Below are 19,765 nucleotides of genomic sequence, written 5' to 3'. Positions count from 1 at the left end.
CCTTGGTTTATTGAACATTCTGATGAACATTCATTCATTATCATTCTCCGCTTATCCGCCAGACTATCGCAGGGCTGACATATAGAGACAGACAATCACGCTCTCATTCACTCCTACGGACAATTTAGAGTCACCAATTAAACCTAAGTGCATGTTTTTGGACTGTGGGAGGAACTTTTTTCTGTATGTTTGATTGTCTTTTTTTCTTCATGGAAGAAAGGAGGAAGAAGGGAAAGGAAAGTAAAGGAGTAAAGGGAAGGGAAGAAAAAAATGAAGCAGGTTTTCTCTTTTCTCTCTTTTGTGGCTGCTTATTTCTTTCATTAATAAATAACAGATTGTACATTTTTAATTTTTAAATAAAATAAAATAATTGTAACAGGGTAGGCGTAATAAGCTATGCTTCAGCCTTTTTGGTCCAAATGTCTATTATCAACTTTCTTTCTCTGTTTACTTACCGTTTACTTTGATCAATGTTTTTTTCTGGTTTGTTACTTCTCTTTTAATGACACAGAAAATAGAGCAATTGAATCCGTGTATCATTCGTTCTTTCCATTTTCAATTGGTAATCAAAATCAAATAATGAAACATTGACTGGTTATTTTATTATTGGTTGTCTATTATAAAACAAAAAACAAAAAAAAGATGCTTGTTTTTTTCATATTTCAAAATTGGGCTCAGATCAAAAATATGAAACGGAAAAACGGGCATCAGGACTGAATTTGATTTTAATGTTTAATTCACTCGCCATTCGCTTCTCCGTAGTCAAACCAGCCACCCTTATATAATGTAGTGCGCCCGTATTGTGATATTTACGGTAAAAGTGTTTAGCGTTCGACTCCCGCCTGCGGCTCTTCTGTGTGGAGTTTGCATGTAATATTGAAATATGAAAAAACAAGCATTTTGTTCGTTTTTTGTGTTATAATAGTCAACAAATAACAAAATAACCAGTCGATTTTTCATTATTTGATTTTTGCCAATTGAAAATGGAAAGAACGAATGATACACAGATTCAACTGGTTCATGAAGCTTCATTGGCACATCACTCCTTTCCTCCTTAATGCCTCCGAGACAGCGATGATGATATCAGACACAATATCAGTCTCAATGTGCTAATGAACGGTGAGAGAAGATAAAAGGGTCCAGTCAGACTTCTTCTTCATCAGTCCTGCAGTGTGTGTTGAGGCGAGGCGCTCTGTGCTGCTCCTCGTTGTTGTTGTTGTTGTTGTTGTTGTTGTTGTTTCTTCTTGTAGCTGGGCCAGCGACACACGGGGCAGCAGTGTTTCCCTGCAGCCAGCCACACCACGATGCACTGCTGGTGGAAGGCGTGGCCGCAGGGCAGCCCCGTCAGCACCTCCTCGCCCACAAAGTTCTCCAGACACACCACACACTCGGAGCACTGCAGCATGTCCCGGGGCCACGCCGACCAGTCACACAGCTGCTGGGAGGAGGAGGCTCCGTCAGCTGTGGGGCAGCCATGCTTTAGTGCTGGTGGGCTCCCGTTACCATGGCAACAGCAAGAGGAGGGTGATGATGCAGCAGCAGCAGCAGCAGGACACACACACTGAGAGCTGGAGCTGGGGTTAGTGTTGTCGGACACAGCGGGCTGTGTGTTGCTGTCCTCGTTGCTCAGTGACCTCCTGTGTTTTTTGTTGCTGTGTGGGTTTTTTCCGGGACCTGACGGAGAAGGAGGTGACTCCATCTGCTCCGTGCTCTCCGTGTCTGAACTCGTACTATCTGTGTCTTTATCCAGCTCTCCTCCAGACCCCGGACCGACAGCTCTGAAGCTCCAGGTGGGCAGAACTTTAATATAGTCCGTGTTGACCAGCGGTCGGAGCCAGAGGTCGGGGAACGCCAGTCGCTCCAGTAAGAAGTGGGGGTCCTCCTCCCAGTCTGAGTGGTCGGACGGGTTCTGCTGCAGCGAGGCGATGGGGTGCAGCAGGTAGGAGGTGTACCAGTCCCACAGACTGGCCAGCCACTCCAGGTTGGTGGTGCTGTCCTCTTGGCTCCGGACGCCACAGCGACGTTTCTTCTCAAAGTAGTCGACCAGCAGGCCGTTGACCAGGTAGGTGGAGAGGAAGAGGGCGGGGTGGGAGGAGTAGAAGGTCCAGTCGGCTCTCACCAGGCTGGCCAGCGTGGTGGTGTCGGCGTAGCGCAGCAGCTTCAGGCTGTAGCCGTACAGAGTGTCCAGGTAGGGCAGCTGCAGCAGAGCCTGGAGCAGGAGATACCACTTTATAGATACATACTCATATACAATGCAGGTATCTTAATCAAGAGATAATAATGTGCTTTACTTTTTTTTAACAGTTTTATGTGAAACAGTACATTTGAAAATTCATGGATAACAATAATAATTGTTATTTTAGCATTCAAAATGTCCTTTTGGTTAAAGAGTTTCTACATACTGGTGTATTGAACATTACAGAAACATAAAAAATTATTTTGGTAATTACTAATGCTGTTAATTTAGGAAAGCTATGGCAGAAACTGGTGGTCTAATAAAGTTGTTAAGCATTGTATATACACACACACACACACACACACACACACACACACGTATATGTGTATATATGTGTGTATATATATATATATACACACACATATACACACAAATATACATACACACACACACACACACACATATGTACATATGTACACATATACACACACACACACACACACATATATGTACATATATATACACACATATATACACACACACACACACACCCACATATATATATATATATATATATATATACACACATACATACACACAGACATATATTGATATATATTGATATATATGTTGATATATTGATGTTAGATGAAGTCAGTTATGAAAACAGTGTGGTAATGATTTCCTACCAGAACAGGAAGCCAGGACACCAGCAGGATGGAGTTGTAGGTTCCAAGTGTTCGGATCAGAACTACGAATCGTTTCACTGTTGCTCCCTGGACATGAAAATAAATACATGTTAAAAATAACTGGACAACAAAACTGGACAACAAAAACAAAACTAACTGTATCCCTGTTCTCTTTCTCCAGCATATTTTGTGGCCCCCACCGTGATACGAAAAATATGTGCTTCCGGTAAACTCTCTTTTATTTTGAAAGGTTTCAAATCAACTTCAGGACCTTACAGTGCAGGTCTGCAGCCAGACTGTCTTTTTGGTTTGGTTTTTATCTTTATATTTTCTTGCATTTTTTCACCTTATCCAGTTGAACTGGAAAGATGTTTAAAAAATGTAATCTTTTCTAATTATACACATTAATACACAAACATTTTCACAATGTATACATAAAATAAAGACCCAAGAAATAAACACAGGGACGAATACGTGCTTCCAGTATGCTCGCTTTTATTTTGAAAGGCTTTGAATCGACTTCCGCAGAATATTTTAATTGAATTTGCGAACTGAATTTGAATGTTCAGTTCCTAATAAACTAATAAATTCAATTTCAAATTACAATTCAGATTCACTTTTCCGATGCAATGATTCAAATTGAACAATACAAATTCAAATTATCTGATTCAAATTCAGTTTTTTAATGCAATTATTCAAGTTAAGCGATTCAAATTCAAATATAAATAATTTAAATTCAGTTTCTGGTGGCTCATATTTCAGCCCATATAAATCCCTCATGAGTAGAAGTTTAAAGTCGCAGTGAAGGGAAATTCTCAAGTAAAGTACAAGTATCTCAAAATTGTGAGTACAGTACAGTACTTGAGTAAATGTGATTTGTTTATTTTCACAGGAAAACAGGAAGTGACCTGTGTGATGAAGAGGTCCATCCAGGCCAGCAGGTTGATCAGAACCAGACTGAGAACAAACAGGTCGTTGACCTCGGGCTGCACCGAACGCAGGAAAATGTCCATGGCAGCCAGAGACAGGAACTCCCCAGTACTACAGGAATGGGAGGAGAAGAGGAGGAGAGGAGGAAGGGTGTAGAGGAAGAGACGAGGAGAGTAGAAGAGGTGAAAAAGGGTGAAGAAAGGCAAAAGGGGAGAAGAGAAACAGAAAAAGGAGAGGTTGAGAAGAGGAGTTGGACGAATAAACAAAACAAAAATAAATACATTTGTATTTGTTTATCGAAAAAATATCCCATTACAATGTACATGTTACACTGTAGGGCTGCACGATTATTGCCAAAATGATAATCACGATTATTTTGATCAATATTGTAATCACGATTATTAATCACGATTATTCATCATGTTAAGGGAAAAGATCTGTATTTTTATTGCACTACTTTTAAACAAACAATAGGAACAGTTTTTAGTGTCTGGTGCTTGTTGTAAACAAACAGTTTGCGGACTGGACGCTAAAGGGTTAACATCCCCTCCGGCTCTGCAGCTGGGAGAGACTGCTGCAGGAGGACTGCCGCTTTGCTCGTATTCGGCCAAGTAAAACTGGAGATAATGTCAAATATATTTATTATAAAATATAGAACTAGATATTATCCTCATTTTACCTGTTATATGTAATATTTGCAACCTGTGTTCATATTTGCAACATTTAAAATTCTGTGTTTTGAAATATAATTTTCAAGATCAGATTTTATGTTTTCCTTTGTTTCTTTTGGGTTCAACATTTTTATCAAGTAAGTCAAAGTTAAAAATGAATTACCAGGACGTATAGGTGAGGTAACGCTGAAAAAACTGATAGCAACATGGCATGGTGAAGATTTTTTAGCCCTAAATAGGACACTCATTGAAATACTTGCAAATTCCCAATTTCAACCCTAGAGAATATTGGAGGATATTACATACTGACAGAATGTGTAAAAAAAAAAAACATACGGACGCGGGAGAGGGGGGTAATATTTTGAGAAAAAAGTTTACGAGATTAAAGTGGCAAATCTACGAGAAAAAAATGCTCAGATTTATGAGATTTAAAGTGGTGAATCTGGGAGAAAAAAGTTGCTTTTTTCCCACTTTTTTCTTGTAAATCTGCGACTTTTTTCACGCAGATTTGCCACTTTAAATCTCTTAAATCTGCGTCTGTTTTTCCTGTAGATTTGCCACTTTAATCTAGTAAATTTGCAACTTTTTTCTTGAAATATTACCTGAAGTTACCAAATATAGTTCTTCGCCTGATAAAGGGCTAACAGATTTTTTAACAGACATAATAGCTGAAGATTTCAGAGGGTTAAAATGGAAATATTGCCGACAATCAGGTTAATTTAATCATGACGGCCAAAAATCGTGATCACGATTAAAATTTGATTAATCCTGCAGCCCTTATGTTTCACCATTACCTGTTGCCATAGCGATAAATGCCCTCAGGCATCTTGAGGATGTAGGCGGGGCTCTGGATCACGTCGATGTCCGGCAGCGTGCTGTGGTTGTTCCAGTGGCGAACGTCCACGAAGATGAACTCGATCCTGCCGGTGAACTTGACGGACAGCGAGGAGAAGAAGGCGGGCGGCTGGGACAGACAGGCGAACAGGAACATCTTCACCGGGTGGGCCGGGTCGCTGCGCCACTCCTCCACCAGCTGCTCCGACTGGTGCAGCGTCTTGATGCGGTGAGCCACGTGTGACGTCATCCAGCGGAAGATGTGCTCCGTCTCGATGCGGCGGCCGTTATATTCTTTCAGCATCACTTTTCCTTTAGACGCCGACGTCTGAGGAACAGACATGATGAGGGTGGAGCGCTGCCAGCCGCGCTTTATACACGACCTGAGGACACAACAGAGAGGAGACATGTTAGAGTTATAGACACAACACTCAGCTACTTACAGACAGGAAGACTCAAACACACTGATTAGTCTTTAACTCTTTGGAGTTTGGGGCATTTTGTCTGTTTTTGACTCCTTTTCATTCTGCCTGTATAAACCACTTAAACATCTTTACCATGACGTGTTGCTATCATTGTTTTCAGCACATCGTCACCTATATGACCTGGTTATTATTTTCATTTTGACTTACTGGATCAACATTTTGAACACAAAAAATAAACAAAAAACATGCAAAAAACACACACAAGATTACAAAAAACGCACCAAAAACATTAAACATTTTTTACAAAAACCCCCACAAAAAAACAGATAAAAACACACAAAAAACACATAAAAAACACACACATAAAAACACAAAAGACACACACAAGATTACAAAAAAAATGCACCAAAAACATTTAACATTTTTTACTAAAAAACACAAAAAACACATAAAAAACACACACAAAAAACACATAAAAAACACACACATAAAAACACAAAACACACACACAAGATAACAAAAAATGCAACAAAAACATTAAACATTTTTTACAAAAAAACACACAAAACCCCCCAGATAAAAACACACACAAAAAACACATAAAAACACACACAAGAAAAAACACACACAAAAAAACGCACCAAAAACATTAAACATTTTTTACTAAAAAAAACACACAAAAACATATAAAAACACACACAAAAAACACACAAAGAAATTACAAAGATCACAGATAAAAACACAGAAATGATAAAAAAAGACTAAAAACTCTAAACTCTTGTCTTTAGGTGTGAGCTGAGTCCAGGAGTCCTTTTCAAATCTTTTCAGTCTTCTGGTGTATCGGGAGCATTAGTCAGTCTAACTGGACCACCAGTGTTTTATCCTTTTACTTCTTACACTGAAACTGGAAAAAACTCATTTTTTTTGGTTTTCTTTATTTCTCATCTAATTGACAGAAGTATATTTATAACATGAATATAAGCTAAACTAAAGAAAGACAGCTGTGCGATTTACTGCTTCACTTTCAATTATCCTGCCTTTATTTGTTTTCAATATCAGATGATCAAACTGAAAATGAAAGAAGTACTTCAACTCCATAGTTGCATTTCCTCAACAAATGTGATGACAGACCATAGTCAAATTATATATCATCAAATATCATATAAAATATCAATGCAAATGTACCAGTTAGACCAGTTGGATATTATGCAAACCAGCTGAACTGGCATTTGTTCTTATGACAAGAAAGAAAAAAGAAAAAGTCTCCTAGATCCAGCCTGCTGTTGGGCTTAATATCAGAAAGTATAAATATTTTATCCCTGTCAAACCCTGCACAACATGGTCTAAAGTGACCTGACAGAGTTTTTATGTTCTATATCTTTGCAATAAATTATTTTCATCATTCAGTATTCCAGGTTTTCCTCAATTAGTTTTTTTTTTCATCATAATACATCCTAATTTTAGTTTTCCTTTATTCATTTTTTAATAAAATCCCTTTTTGTGTCACTACTCTTCTAATGCACAACATGGGTCAACAATGACCCATATCCATTTTGTTAGCTAAGTAGCTTGCTAAGCTAACTACTTAGCTAACTTCTTGGCTAAGAATTTAGGTAAATAGCTTGCTAAGCTAACTACTTAGCGAATTTCTTGGCTAAGTATTTAGCTAAGTAGCTTGCTAAGCTAACTACTTAGCTAACTTCTTGGCTAAGTATTTAGCTAAGTAGCTTGCTAAGCTAACTACTTAGCTAACTTTTTGGCTAAGTATGTTGTGCATCAAAGGGTTAAATACCTTATTAGTTACATAACAAAAAACATACAGCCGTAGAGACAAATAAAAACTAGAATATGTTCAACAGAACAAAAAAACCCCAATAATTTCCCTACAAATGCTTCTGCTAAATAAACATGCTTCAGTGCACTTTAAACAAGGAGCTGGTTCCCACCTGTAGTCATTAGAGCAGTTGAAGGTTCCAGTTCGGATCCCAAACTGGGACACTTTCTGCACCATCTTTCCCCAGTTGGACTGGCTGAGCAGAGCTTCCCGATCCTGGGCAATGACCTGCAGGCACACAGAGAGATACGACGGTCAGACAGGTAATACTAAACCACTGTTAAGGGACATAACACCCCGTCAGACAGTGAGAGTCATAACATCTTTAGTGTAGAATAGAATAGAATAGAATAGAATAGATTCTCCTCAGGAGACAGGTTTCACTCTCCACCACAACTTTATATTTGAGCAAGAGACTAATTACTTTGTGGTCACATTTATCAAGGGTAAGGACAGGAAAGCTACCTCCTTGCCCTGGCCTAAATGTCCCTTAAAAAAATGACCAAAAAAAGACACAAAATTACTAAAAAAAAAGACACAAAATTACTAAAAAAAGACACAAAATGACCAAAAAAAGACACAAAATGACCAAAAAAGACACAAAATGACCAAAAAAAGACACAAAATTAATAAAAAAGACACAAAATTAATAAAAAAGACACAAAATTATTTTAAGAAAAGACACAAAATGACCCAAAAAAAAGACACAAAATGACCAAAAAAAAGACACAAAATGACCAAAAAAGACACAAAATGACCAAAAAAAGACACAAAATAAATAAAAAAAGACACAAAATTATTTAAGAAAAGACACAAAATGACCCAAAAAAGACACAAAATGACCCAAAAAAGACACAGAATTACTAAAAAGACACAAAATTATTTAAAAAAAACACAAAATTATTAAAAAAGACACACAATTATTAAAAAAAAGACACAAAATGGCCCAAAAAAGACACAAAATTATTAAAAAAAGACACAAAATTATTTTAAAAAAGACAAAAAATTACCAAAAAAAGTAATTAAAGGGACCTTCCACACACAACACGGTAAAGTGCCATTCATATAAAACTCACATTAAACTTTCATATCAAGGTGGGGGCCACAAAATATCGTCACGAGGGCCGCAATTGACCCGCGGGCCGCGAGTTTGAGACCCACGTTTTAAACGGCTCTGCCTTGGTCAGTAATCTTTTTAAAACCAGTACGCTCCACAATCACATAAGACAGGATCATGGCGATCATTTCCATGATCAATCTGTCCAGCCCTCCAGAGTCTGATCAATAGAGGCATCAATAGAGATGAATGGTGTTCCAGTAGAAACAGTGTGATAATCCTGCTGTTTGCAGCAGAATAGCTGACACGTCTACTTACTCATAGAACCTTCTATAGTGTTTTAATGACTGCTGTTAAGAGCCTTTACCTGAACCAGCCATATCTTTTTTAGTAATTTTGTGTCTTTTTTTGGTCATTTTGTGTCTTTTCTTAGTAATTTTGTGTCTTTTTTTGGTCATTTTGTGTCTTTTTGTGTCTTTTTTTTGGGTCGTTTTGTGTCTTTTTTTTAGTCCTTCAGCCATAGAACCTTCTATAGTGTTTTAATGACTGCTGGTAAGAGCCTTTACCTGAACCAGCCATATCTTTTTTAGTAATTTTGTGTCTTTTTTTGGTCATTTTGTGTCTTTTTTTAGTAATTTTGTGTCTTTTTTTGGTCATTTTGTGTCTTTTTGTGTCTTTTTTTTGGGTCGTTTTGTGTCTTTTTTTTGGGTCGTTTTGTGTCTTTTTTTAGTCCTTCAGCCATAGAACCTTCTATAGTGTTTTAATGACTGCTGTTAAGAGCCTTTACCTGAACCAGCCATATCTTTTTTAGTAATTTTGTGTCTTTTTTTGTCATTTTGTGTCCTTTTTTTAGTAATTTTGTGTCTTTTTTTGCTCATTTTGTGTCTTTTTGTGTCGTTTTTTTGTGTCGTTTTGTGTCTTTTTTTTAGTCCTTTAGCCATAGAACCTTCTATAGTGTTTTAATGACTGCTGGTAAGAGCCTTTACCTGAACCAGCCATATCTTTTTTAGTAATTTTGTGTCTTTTTTAGTAATTTTGTGTCTTTTTTTAGTAATTTTGTGTCTTTTTTTTGTGTCATTTTGTGTCTTTTTTTTAGTCCTTTAGCCATAGAACCTTCTATAGTGTTTTAATGACTGCTGTTAAGAGCCTTTACCTGAACCAGCCATATCTTTTTTAGTAATTTTGTGTCTTTTCTTGTCATTTTGTGTCTTTTTTTAGTAATTTTGTGTCTTTTTTTGGTCATTTTGTGTCTTTTTTTTGTGTCGTTTTGTGTCTTTTCTTTAGTCCTTTAGCCATAGAACCTTCTACAGTGTTTTAATGACTGCTGTTAAGAGCCTTTACCTGAACCAGCCATATCTTTTTTAGTAATTTTGTGTCTTTTCTTGTCATTTTGTGTCTTTTTTTAGTAATTTTGTGTCTTTTTTTGGTCATTTTGTGTCTTTTTTTTGTGTCGTTTTGTGTCTTTTCTTTAGTCCTTTAGCCATAGAACCTTCTACAGTGTTTTAATGACTGCTGGTAAGAGCTTTTACCTGAACCAGCCATATCCCGTCTTTAGTGTCTTCCACCAGCTCATAGAAGTGCATCTCTCCACTGAAGTGTGTCGTGCCGGCGTCTCCTGCCTCCGTCCGCTCCTTCTCCTTCTTGATGGCGGAGTACAGCTCCCCCTGAGTCAACTCTCCTGGTGGGGGATTAAAAATATATATTTTAAAAAGGGCTAGGACTTATCTAGCCAAACCACATTCACAACTTAACTCTATGGAGTCTTTTTGGGCTATTTTGTCCATTTTTGAATCCTTTTCATCCTGCCAGTACCACACCAATTAAAACATGTTTAAATGCCATGTTGGTAAAAAAAAAATTCAGCACAACCTCACCTATATGACCTGATAACTGATTTTGTGTCTTTTTTTGTCATTTTGTGTCTTTCTTAGTCATTTTGTGTCTTTTTTAGTCATTTTGTGTCTTTTTTAGTAATTTTGTGTCCCTTTGTGTCTTTTTTTGTCATTTTGTGTCTTTTTTTAGTAATTTTGTGTCTTTTTTTGGTAATTTTGTGTCTTTTTTTGGTAATTTTGTGTCTTTTTTAGTAATTTTGTGTCTTTTTTAAGTAATTTTGTGTCTTTTTTTGGTCATTTTGTGTCTTTTTTTAGTAATTTTGTGTCTTTTTGGGGTCATTTTGTGTCTTTTTTAAGTGATTTTGTGTCTTTTTTTGTAATTTTGTGTCTTTTTTTTGTAATTTTGTGTCTTTTTTTTGTAATTTTGTGTCTTTTTTTGGTCATTTTGTGTCTTTTTTTTCGGTCGTTTTGTGTCTTTTTTTTAGTCCTTTAGTCCAACATAAAATGTGATTTTTAATCTTCTTTTTACTTTCAAAACACTATCATGCTCAATAAAAAAAATGAAATGTTGCAAATGTGAACAAAGGTGTCAAATATAACATATAAGAGGGTTACATCCAGTTCTATCATTATATAATTATAAATTACGACCCAGTTTTATTCCTCCTTTTTAATTTAATGCAGGGTTCGTGTGTAGCCATCACCTGGAATTATTCTGAGTTCACCACCAACTGTGCAATAAGGTGCCTGGCCTCTTTTTATTAGTCATGAACAGCACTGATGCATTTTTGTTTGTACTTAAAAGAAAAATCTCTCCTCAACAAATGAACACAAACATGTTGTGAGTCTCTACTATAATCCAAACCTCGGCTAATAACCTGCTGCCCCTCACTGTAATTAGAGATAAATACTCCCAATTAACCTTACATTGCTATTGCCATAGCAACAGAATTTTACAAGTTCAAAATGAAATTAAATGCTAAAACCCACAATTTGGGTAAAGTGAATTTGATCACTTCACATAGTTTTAAACATGTATCTACCCATATTACAGCTATATCCAGTCTATATGACATATGAAATATTATGTCATACCATACAGTTTTCTAATTTATTTCAGTTAGAAAGTGTCTCAAGGGTCCAATATTATGCAGCAGGGCTGTAACTGGATTTACAGGTTTTCCAGGACGTGTAGGAACATAATGTATACAATCTATACGGTGGGAACCCTGAATATGTCAGGTACTTATGGATCTATGCCATAGGAACATGAGGCTCTTCAGGCCGTCTGCAGTGGCTCCTTTTTGCTTTGACCAAAACAAATTATATGGAATTTGTCTACAATTTAATAATGGTAATGCAAAAGCAGAGTTCAGTAACTACAATGTTGTTGTCTTCTTTCAGCTTTTATATTTTGTTGTCAGTGAATAAACATTTTCAAATTGATTTTGCTATCAGTTTATTTCAAAGTGTTTAAGATTTGTGTATTTTAGACTTAATATTATAAAGTAATGTTATATTGTAGTCTTAATATCATTGATCTCACTTTTTTACTTCATCACTATCTAGATAATAATTTCCCTTTCAAATAAACGTATAATTTCTATTATTTTTATGTTTAAATTAGTATATATATCCAAAGCAGACTGTGGAATTACTGCTTGGTTTTGAGTTGGATTTTGTGTTTTTTATATAATTATTTCTCTGAGATAAAGCAAAATTGAAATCTAAAACTTTATCACAAGATAAAACAGACATCAAGGAGTTCATTTTTAGTTATAACTCAATTTTGACCAAAAATGTACTTACTGCAGTTAGACTAAATAGGAAAAATATATTAATAATAATAATATTTTAGTTGACTTAAATGTGCATCATAGCCTATGACCATCTGGCTCTTCGCCCTATACATTTGAGTGAATTTGCTTGATTTGCAGTGAGGAATTGGAAAATTACTTTCATTATAAGGCTCAAAGATGTGGCTTCAGATGGATTTTTCTTTCCTGTTTTTTTGGCCAAAAATGTCTCTTTTCATGGAGGAGGTTGCTGACCCCTGACCTCTGGCATTGATTACAACTGTCACATGGTTTTGTTAACTTGCTCCACCAGTCCAACAAACAGCAGGCCTTCTCTAATAACCTTGTTATTACATTATCGTTATCAATATTGGCACTTTGAGGAAAAATTCAATATTTCAGACTTTGGAAAATATCAGCTGACAGTACTTTTTTTTTTTTACAAAGTTTATATAAATATATATATTTATAAATAATTTGTGGTTCAACATTTGACATCTTGCCAATCCTTATTTGTCTCTGACCCATATAGATATAGATATCAGATTTTTATGGGGAAAAAAACCCCACTGACACTGGATTAGATCACGTCATTGACCCATTTAAAGTTTTGTGTAAAGCACTTTGAATTGCCCTGTTGTTTTTTGGTCATTTTGTGTCTTTTTGGATAATTTGGTGTCTTTTTTTAGTCATTTTGTGTCTTTTATTGTCATTTTGTGTCTTCTTCCTGGTTTTTTGGGGTCATTTTGTGTCTTTTTTGGTAATTTTGTGTCTTCATCCGTGTTTTTTTTTTGGTATTTTTGTCTTCTCATTTTGTGTCTCTTTTGGTCATTTTGTGTCTTTTTTTAATCATTGGTGGCCTTAAGTACAACTACATGCATTTGAGCATGAAATCTTAAAAGTGCTGTGTAAATATGCACAAATTTACTTCTTGCAATTAATGTTGGTCTGCTGTTGCACTGATAAAAAATTATACTGTTATACATGCATTTGAGCATGAAATATGTTAAGTTACTGCACTGTAAACATGTTTAAAATAGCAGTTTCATCATATCTGGTTAAGTGATGCTCCTATATGTGGCCCTGTGGTAGTGAACATGAAAAACTGTGGCCCCCTGCAGCATTTAAGTTGCCCATTGGTCATTTTGTGTCTTTTTTTGATAATTTTGTGTCTTTTTTTTTAAAGTCATTTTGTGTCTTCTTCCGTGTTATATTTTGGTCATTTTGTCTTCTCATTTTGTGTCTTTTTTTGTGGATAATTTTGTCTTTTTTTAGGTCATTTTGTGTCTTCTTCCGTGTTTTTTTTGGTCATTTTGTCTTCTCATTTTGTGTCTTTTTTTAGTCATTTTGTGTCTATTTTGGTCATTTTGTGTCTTTTTTTTGTCCTTCACTTGAAGTGGCACTCAGTACAACTACATGCATTTGAGCATGAAATATGTTAAGTTACTGCACTGTAAACATATTTAAAATAGCAGTTTCATCATATCTGGTTATGTGCACGCTCCTATATGTGGCCCTGTGGTAGTGGCCCCCTGCAGCATTTAAGTTGCCAATTGGTCATTTTGTGTCTTTTTTTGATAATTTTGTGTCTTTTTTTTTTAAGTCATTTTGTGTCTTCTTCCGTGTTATATTTTGGTCATTTTGTGTCTTTTTTTGTGGATAATTTTGTGTCTTTTTTTAGGTCATTTTGTGTCTTCTTCCATGTTTTTTTTGGTCATTTTGTCTTCTCATTTTGTGTCTTTTTTGGTCATTTTGTGTCTTTTTTTTAGTCATTTTGTGTCTTTTTTAGTCCTTCACTTGAAATGGCACTCAGTACATCTACATGCATTTGAATATGTTAAGTTACTGCACTGTAAACATATTTAAAATTGCAGTTTCATCATATCTGGTTAAGTGCACGCTCCTATATGTGGCCCTGTGGTAGTGTGCATGAAAAACTGTGGCCCCCTGCAGCATTTAATTAAATATAAATATGGATTAATATAAAAATGAATTAAAACAAATACTGATGTTACCAGATTTCTCCACCAGCTCGCTGACATCCTTCTTCTCAGCCAGTCCGGAGTAGCCCAGCCCTCGACACTCCAGGATGGTCTTCAACTTCTTATAACTGAGAGTCACAGGATCCACCAGCTGGGTGGCAAACATGCCAGTCTCATACCAGACCACCGCCTCAAAGAGCCTGGCCAGCATAAACAACACAATGAAATAGAGGAGCAGGAAGAACAGCTTCAGCCACATCTTCTAGCTGGACGAGAAAGACGAGAGAAGTGGTGTGTCAGGGGACCACCGAGCTGGCTGCACACACCTCCGGGCCCTCTCTGCCCATCCACAGCTGATTTTAGACCAGTGTCCAGGAGGTTATGTGGCTGAATTTGAGCAGAAAATGAGCTTAAATGAGCATGGCAGGTAGGCCTTGGTGTCAGAAACAGCCGGAGCCTCGTCAGCTCCGCGACCCGCTGCAGCGCTGCAGTTTTCCGCTCAGAGCTGGTAGAAAAACACCGAGTCTGCCGCAGCTCTTCTTATCCAGATATTCACAACATTACAAAACAACAGTAATGACGATCTGGACTCCATCAGCTGGTGTACACAGAGGAGCTGACGTCACATCCGGCTCCACCTCACACACACACAGAAAGCAGCAGTGTTGTTGACAGACAGACTGACAGACAGCAGAGAGGAAAGATGGCGCAGGTGAAGCCTCGTTTGGTGGTTTATGTTGGTTCCAGATCAGCTGTGATCAGGAGGAGTAATGAGGAGTAATGAGGAGTAATGAGGAGTAATGAGGAGAGACGCTGACAGGAAGAGGAGCTCCGCTCCGACAGTTTTCAGCCGTTTGCTGCTGCGATATTTTTATTCTCAGGCTGGATGTCCCGCCCCCCGCCGCCTCTCATTGGCTGAGCCATGAAACTCATCTCATCTCATGTTTTTTATTTATTTATTTATTTATTTATTTATTTTTATTGCTATTATTCATTTATTATTATTATTATTATTTTATTTTTTATTATTTGTATTTATTTAGTTATTATTATTTTTATTTATTTATATTAAACAGCAATACAATGCACTGTTATAAAGAAGAAGAAACAAGTTACAGAAAGATAAACAATGCAAAAAATGAAATAGAACTAAATAATATTTTTTTAAATAGAAGAATAATTAAATGGAAAAGAATTAGTCAAAAACAAATAAATAAATAATAAAATAAACAGACACAAGATTACATGTTAAAGACATTAAACGCATTAAGTGCATATGTTGGCAGTCTTTACAGCTTTACATATATATATATATATATATATATATATATATATATATATAACAGCAATACAATGCACAGTTATAAAGAAGAAGAAACAAGTTACAGAAAGATAAACAATGCAAAAAATGAAATAGAACTAAATAATATTTTTTTAAATAGAAGAATAATTAAATGGAAAAGAATTAGACAAAAATAAGTAAATAAATAATAAAATAAACAGACGCAAGATTACATGTTAAAGACATTAAACGCATTAAGTGCATATGTTGGCAGTCTTTACAGCTTTATATATATATATATATATATATATATATATATATATATAACAGGAATACAATGCACAGTTACAAAGAAGAAGAAACGAGTTACAGAAAGATAAACAATGCCAAAAATAAAAAAGAAGTTAATAATATTTAATGAAAATAAAATAGAAGAATAATTAAATGGAAAAGAATTAGACAAAAATAAATAAATAAATAATAAAATAAACAGACGCAATATTACATGTTAAAGACATTAAACGCATTAAGTGCATATGTTGGCAGTCTTTACACCTGCAGGAATAAGTGTTTCAACTACTCAGTGAGAATTAACTTCACAAATTGCACACTAAGGTGGTGTTTTTCTAGTTCTTGAGAATTTCCAAAACCCTATTGTATAACCTGTACAAATATTGTAAAATTTTTTATAGTACTGTAGTTGTAGAGTTACGACTCAGTCTTGAATTTACACTGAATTGCACTTTACCTTTTATTTAGCTTTTCTGGCTTTGTGTTAACAAAAGTTAACACAAAGCCAGAAAACACAGAGGCACCACGCAATGAGGAGAGAACATTGCAAACTGAATAAAATGGCCTTGCAGACTTAAAAAAAAAAATTAAAAATAAAAAGCAGTTGTCATTCCCATTTTCACCATGCCATATTAATTTGCAGCCTTTTTTAAATCTTATGTCGAGTTTTTGCTTCCAGTGAATTCTATTCAAATATGGGTTATTGTTTATTTTGATAAATGTTTTAACTATAAAATTGTATTGATCTCTATTTAAAGTGATATTGTGCTGTTTCTTGTGTAACATTTGACTTATACTACTACTACTTTTTGTCATGAGAATGTATATAAGACTGTACAACAGGCACAAAATCAAAAAATCACAGCAAATAAACACAAAGTTTCACTGCAGCTTCTCAATAGAGGCAAAGACTTTTCAGTTTCTTTTATCAATGCCGCCACACAGAAAGCCCCAAAATCGGTCTGAAACTGAAACATAAGCAGTTTCAGTGGTTTCCTCTTGAACAGGCCAACACCAGACCACAGCTCCTCCAGCCCCTTCAGCTCCTCCAGCTCCTCCAGGGCTCTAATGTGGTTTCCTCTGTCCATCCAGTAACAACAGGGAGGGAAACTCTGCAGACATAAGAGACATGATATTCAAAAATGCACAAAATAAGCATTCACCATTTAATCTGACATCTGTATATGTAATTTAACTGTGTAAGTAATGTCAAATTAATCAGATAACTGTACATGTGGACCTAATAGTAGGCAAATATGTCAAAAGAGTCACTTATTGTAAGCAATTAGCTTGCTTAATTACATGCATAAGGGTGTTTTTGCTAATGTCACATGTTAACTAGCTGCAGCTTGTTCTCTGCAGGCTCTAATTTGTTTTTAGAGATTGTGATGAGCTGCTCTACCAGAAGGTGGCAGTATAATCAAAGTGGCTGAATACCAATAATCTTTCTAATGTCTTTAGGGTTGGTATATCCAATAAATCCTCTTTTCTCGCCAGGAATTTTGTTTTATTTGTCATTTTGCTAAAAGCTTTTGAAGTCATGTCCTCCCCTAATAAATAGTTTAGAATAGAATAGAATAGAATATATTTATCATTTATTATTTCCAGCTTATAAAAAAGTGATTCTAATCATACTTGTTTGAATTCATGGACATTTGATCTTATAACAGTGTCTAAAAAAGTACATCAGAAGGAAGAGTGAGTGTCATCACTCTAGGTTGTTTCTGATCGGAGGTATTCTAGGTGTCCCTGGTCTCCCCTACGCAGCATTGATACAAGTACAAGTAAAAAACAAACAAAAAAAACATTTAATTGTAGGCGAAAACATTTCTGTAAACATGCCGGATTATAGAAAAAAGTTTGAATCCGTAGTCCCTAAAATTAAAATAAATACAAATATAAAAGACAGCAAGTAAATAGGTAAAATATTCCTGATAAATTAATTCAGTGGTGGTGGAGCAAGAGCATGTAGACTCTTATGTTTTTTTAAGGGTCTTGCAGATATGGAGGAGAATCCAGAGTCTTTAGGGCTTTTTATAGAGAGATTCTACAAGTAAAAGACAAACTAAAAAAACATTTAATTGGAGGCAAATTCAAACAAGTGAGAAAGTTCCTTTTATACGCCTGCAGATGGCTCTGCTGACCCGTTACTGTAACTTCAAGTAGAGGGATTTTAATTTTTTTTTTTTTGATGGATAACTTTTGCTAGAACTGTTACAAAAACGCTCTTGTAGAAATTCTGGCCAGTGATTGGTCGCTCTAAAGAAATAGACTAATGTAGGTGTAATGTAATGCTCTCTCTATCTCACTGTATGTATGTATATATATATATATATATATATATATATATATATATATATATATATATATATATATATAAATTGCATATTTCTTGATTCTGGATTTTAATGAGGGATGAACCAGTCACATTAGCCTATTATTCAAACTTAATTGTGATAATGCTCACAGTTATTATTTAGATACATGTAACACACTGATATCAGATGCTGTTGTTTCAGCTGTTATGCAACACACGCATCTGTAAACACACAAACAGATAACACACTAATAACGTAATAACAAGTATCCTGTTAAACTGTAGCGACTTTTTAAAAAAACATTTAATTGGAGGCAAATTCAAACAAGTGAAAAAGTTCCTTTTATGCGCCTGCAGATGGCTCTGCTGACCCGTTACTGTAACTTCAAGTAGAGGGATTTTAATTTTTTTTTTTTTTGATGGATAACTTTTGCTAGAACTGTTACAAAAACGCTCTTGTAGAAATCCTGGCCAGTGATTGGTCGCTCTAAAGAAATAGACTAATGTAGGTGTAATGTAATGCTCTCTCTCTCTCTCTCTCTCTCTCTCTCTCATTGTGTCTGTGGCTGTGTTCAGCTCCAGCCAGTCTGACGCCAGAGGCTCTCAGCACCGTCTCTCTCTCTCTCTCTCTCTCTCTCTCTCTCTCTCTCTCTCTCTCTCTCTCTCTCTCTCTCTCCTGCAGCTCGTCCAGTCCTGCAGCAGCTGGCTGCGCGCTGCACGTGTTCTTCTGTTTCCAGACGCGCAGAGAAACCAAGACCCGATCCGGAGAGACCCGGTGTCCCCCCACAAGACCCTGCACCTATCATAGGCTACATACATGGAGGAGCAGTGTCTTACTATAGCGATGCTTTCCGTGGAGCCAGCTCGCTGACTGGCTCCACATCTTGAAGTGTCAGCGCGGAACCGGAGCGGATCTGAGTCCAGAAGGAGCCCAAAGCTGCACAGACTGGATTTAACTGTCTGCGGGCCTCCTGGAGGAGCTGCAGGAGCATCCTGGGACAGTAGAGGCGAGGAAAAAAGTTCTCACTTATGCTGACAGCCGAACCTGGTCAGCTGAAAACATTTAGTGGACTTCAGAAACTAATATTTGGGTAGATGGACTGCTGAGTTTCAAATAAGTTGACATCCATGACAGCCACTGGCGTTATTATGTCAACTTCTGCAACTAATCTAAAAGGATAATATCTATATATATATATGTGCATTCTTGCTTTGCAAACTTTGGAAACCCTGTTTTTTGGAGCAGCTGGATGCATTTGGAGCTGTGATTTTGCCATCCTGTCCTCTTCATGTGCTGCTGTCCCCATTATTCCGTCCAGCAGCTGTAGTTTCACTCCAGCCTATTTGTGCTCAGTGTGTGTATCAGTGTGAGTTATTCACAGTGCTGCTATGCAGACTGGCTGGAGCCACGGGCCGACAGCTCGACTGCAACAACCCCAAGTCTAAGGGACACACAGGCTCTGAGCTGTTATAACAGCAGAAAGAAACCTTTACAGCTGAGGAAAAGCTGCCTTCAAGTCTGGATCCAGAGGGACTACTTGTGCGGGATATAACAGATGCTACACAGCTTTGTGTAGTAATGTGGATTATTCAGGGTGCTGCTATGCAGACAGAGTGGAGCCACAGAAAATCTGCTGGTAAACTCAGAG

General features: G+C 36.4%; 1 protein-coding gene across 1 annotated transcript; it reads right to left on the bottom strand.

Moving 5' to 3' along the window:
* Positions 1 to 514: 514 nt before the first annotated feature.
* rnf103 (ring finger protein 103) lies at positions 515 to 15,032 on the bottom strand. The gene is made up of 7 exons (XM_059346688.1): positions 14,260 to 15,032; positions 10,146 to 10,294; positions 7,672 to 7,787; positions 5,261 to 5,683; positions 3,774 to 3,906; positions 2,866 to 2,952; positions 515 to 2,209 (listed from the first exon to the last, which is right to left on the bottom strand). The coding sequence occupies exons 1-7, from the start codon at positions 14,483 to 14,485 to the stop codon at positions 1,160 to 1,162; spliced, it is 2,184 nt and encodes a 727-aa protein (XP_059202671.1). The 5' UTR covers positions 14,486 to 15,032; the 3' UTR covers positions 515 to 1,159.
* Between the last annotated feature and the right edge of the window lie 4,733 nt (positions 15,033 to 19,765).

The sequence above is a fragment of the Centropristis striata genome, chromosome 12 (assembly GCF_030273125.1).
Source record: "Centropristis striata isolate RG_2023a ecotype Rhode Island chromosome 12, C.striata_1.0, whole genome shotgun sequence".
NCBI lineage: Eukaryota > Metazoa > Chordata > Actinopteri > Perciformes > Serranidae > Centropristis > Centropristis striata.
The sequence above is the reverse complement of the archived record's forward strand: the minus strand, read 5'-3'. Positions and strand labels throughout refer to the sequence as shown.

What these genes read in the sequence shown, in the direction of transcription:
- rnf103 (XM_059346688.1), bottom strand. Translation starts at nt 14,485, where the DNA reads ATGTGGCTGAAGCTGTTCTTCCTGCTCCTCTATTTCATTGTGTTGTTT. An exon ending in ACGGGATATGGCTGGTTCAG is followed by an intron (nt 7,788 to 10,145) that starts GTAAAAGCTCTT and finishes GTGTGCCTGCAG; the next exon opens with GTCATTGCCCAGGATCGGGA. An exon ending in TGTCCTGGCTTCCTGTTCTG is followed by an intron (nt 2,210 to 2,865) that starts GTAGGAAATCAT and finishes CTCCTGCTCCAG; the next exon opens with GCTCTGCTGCAGCTGCCCTA.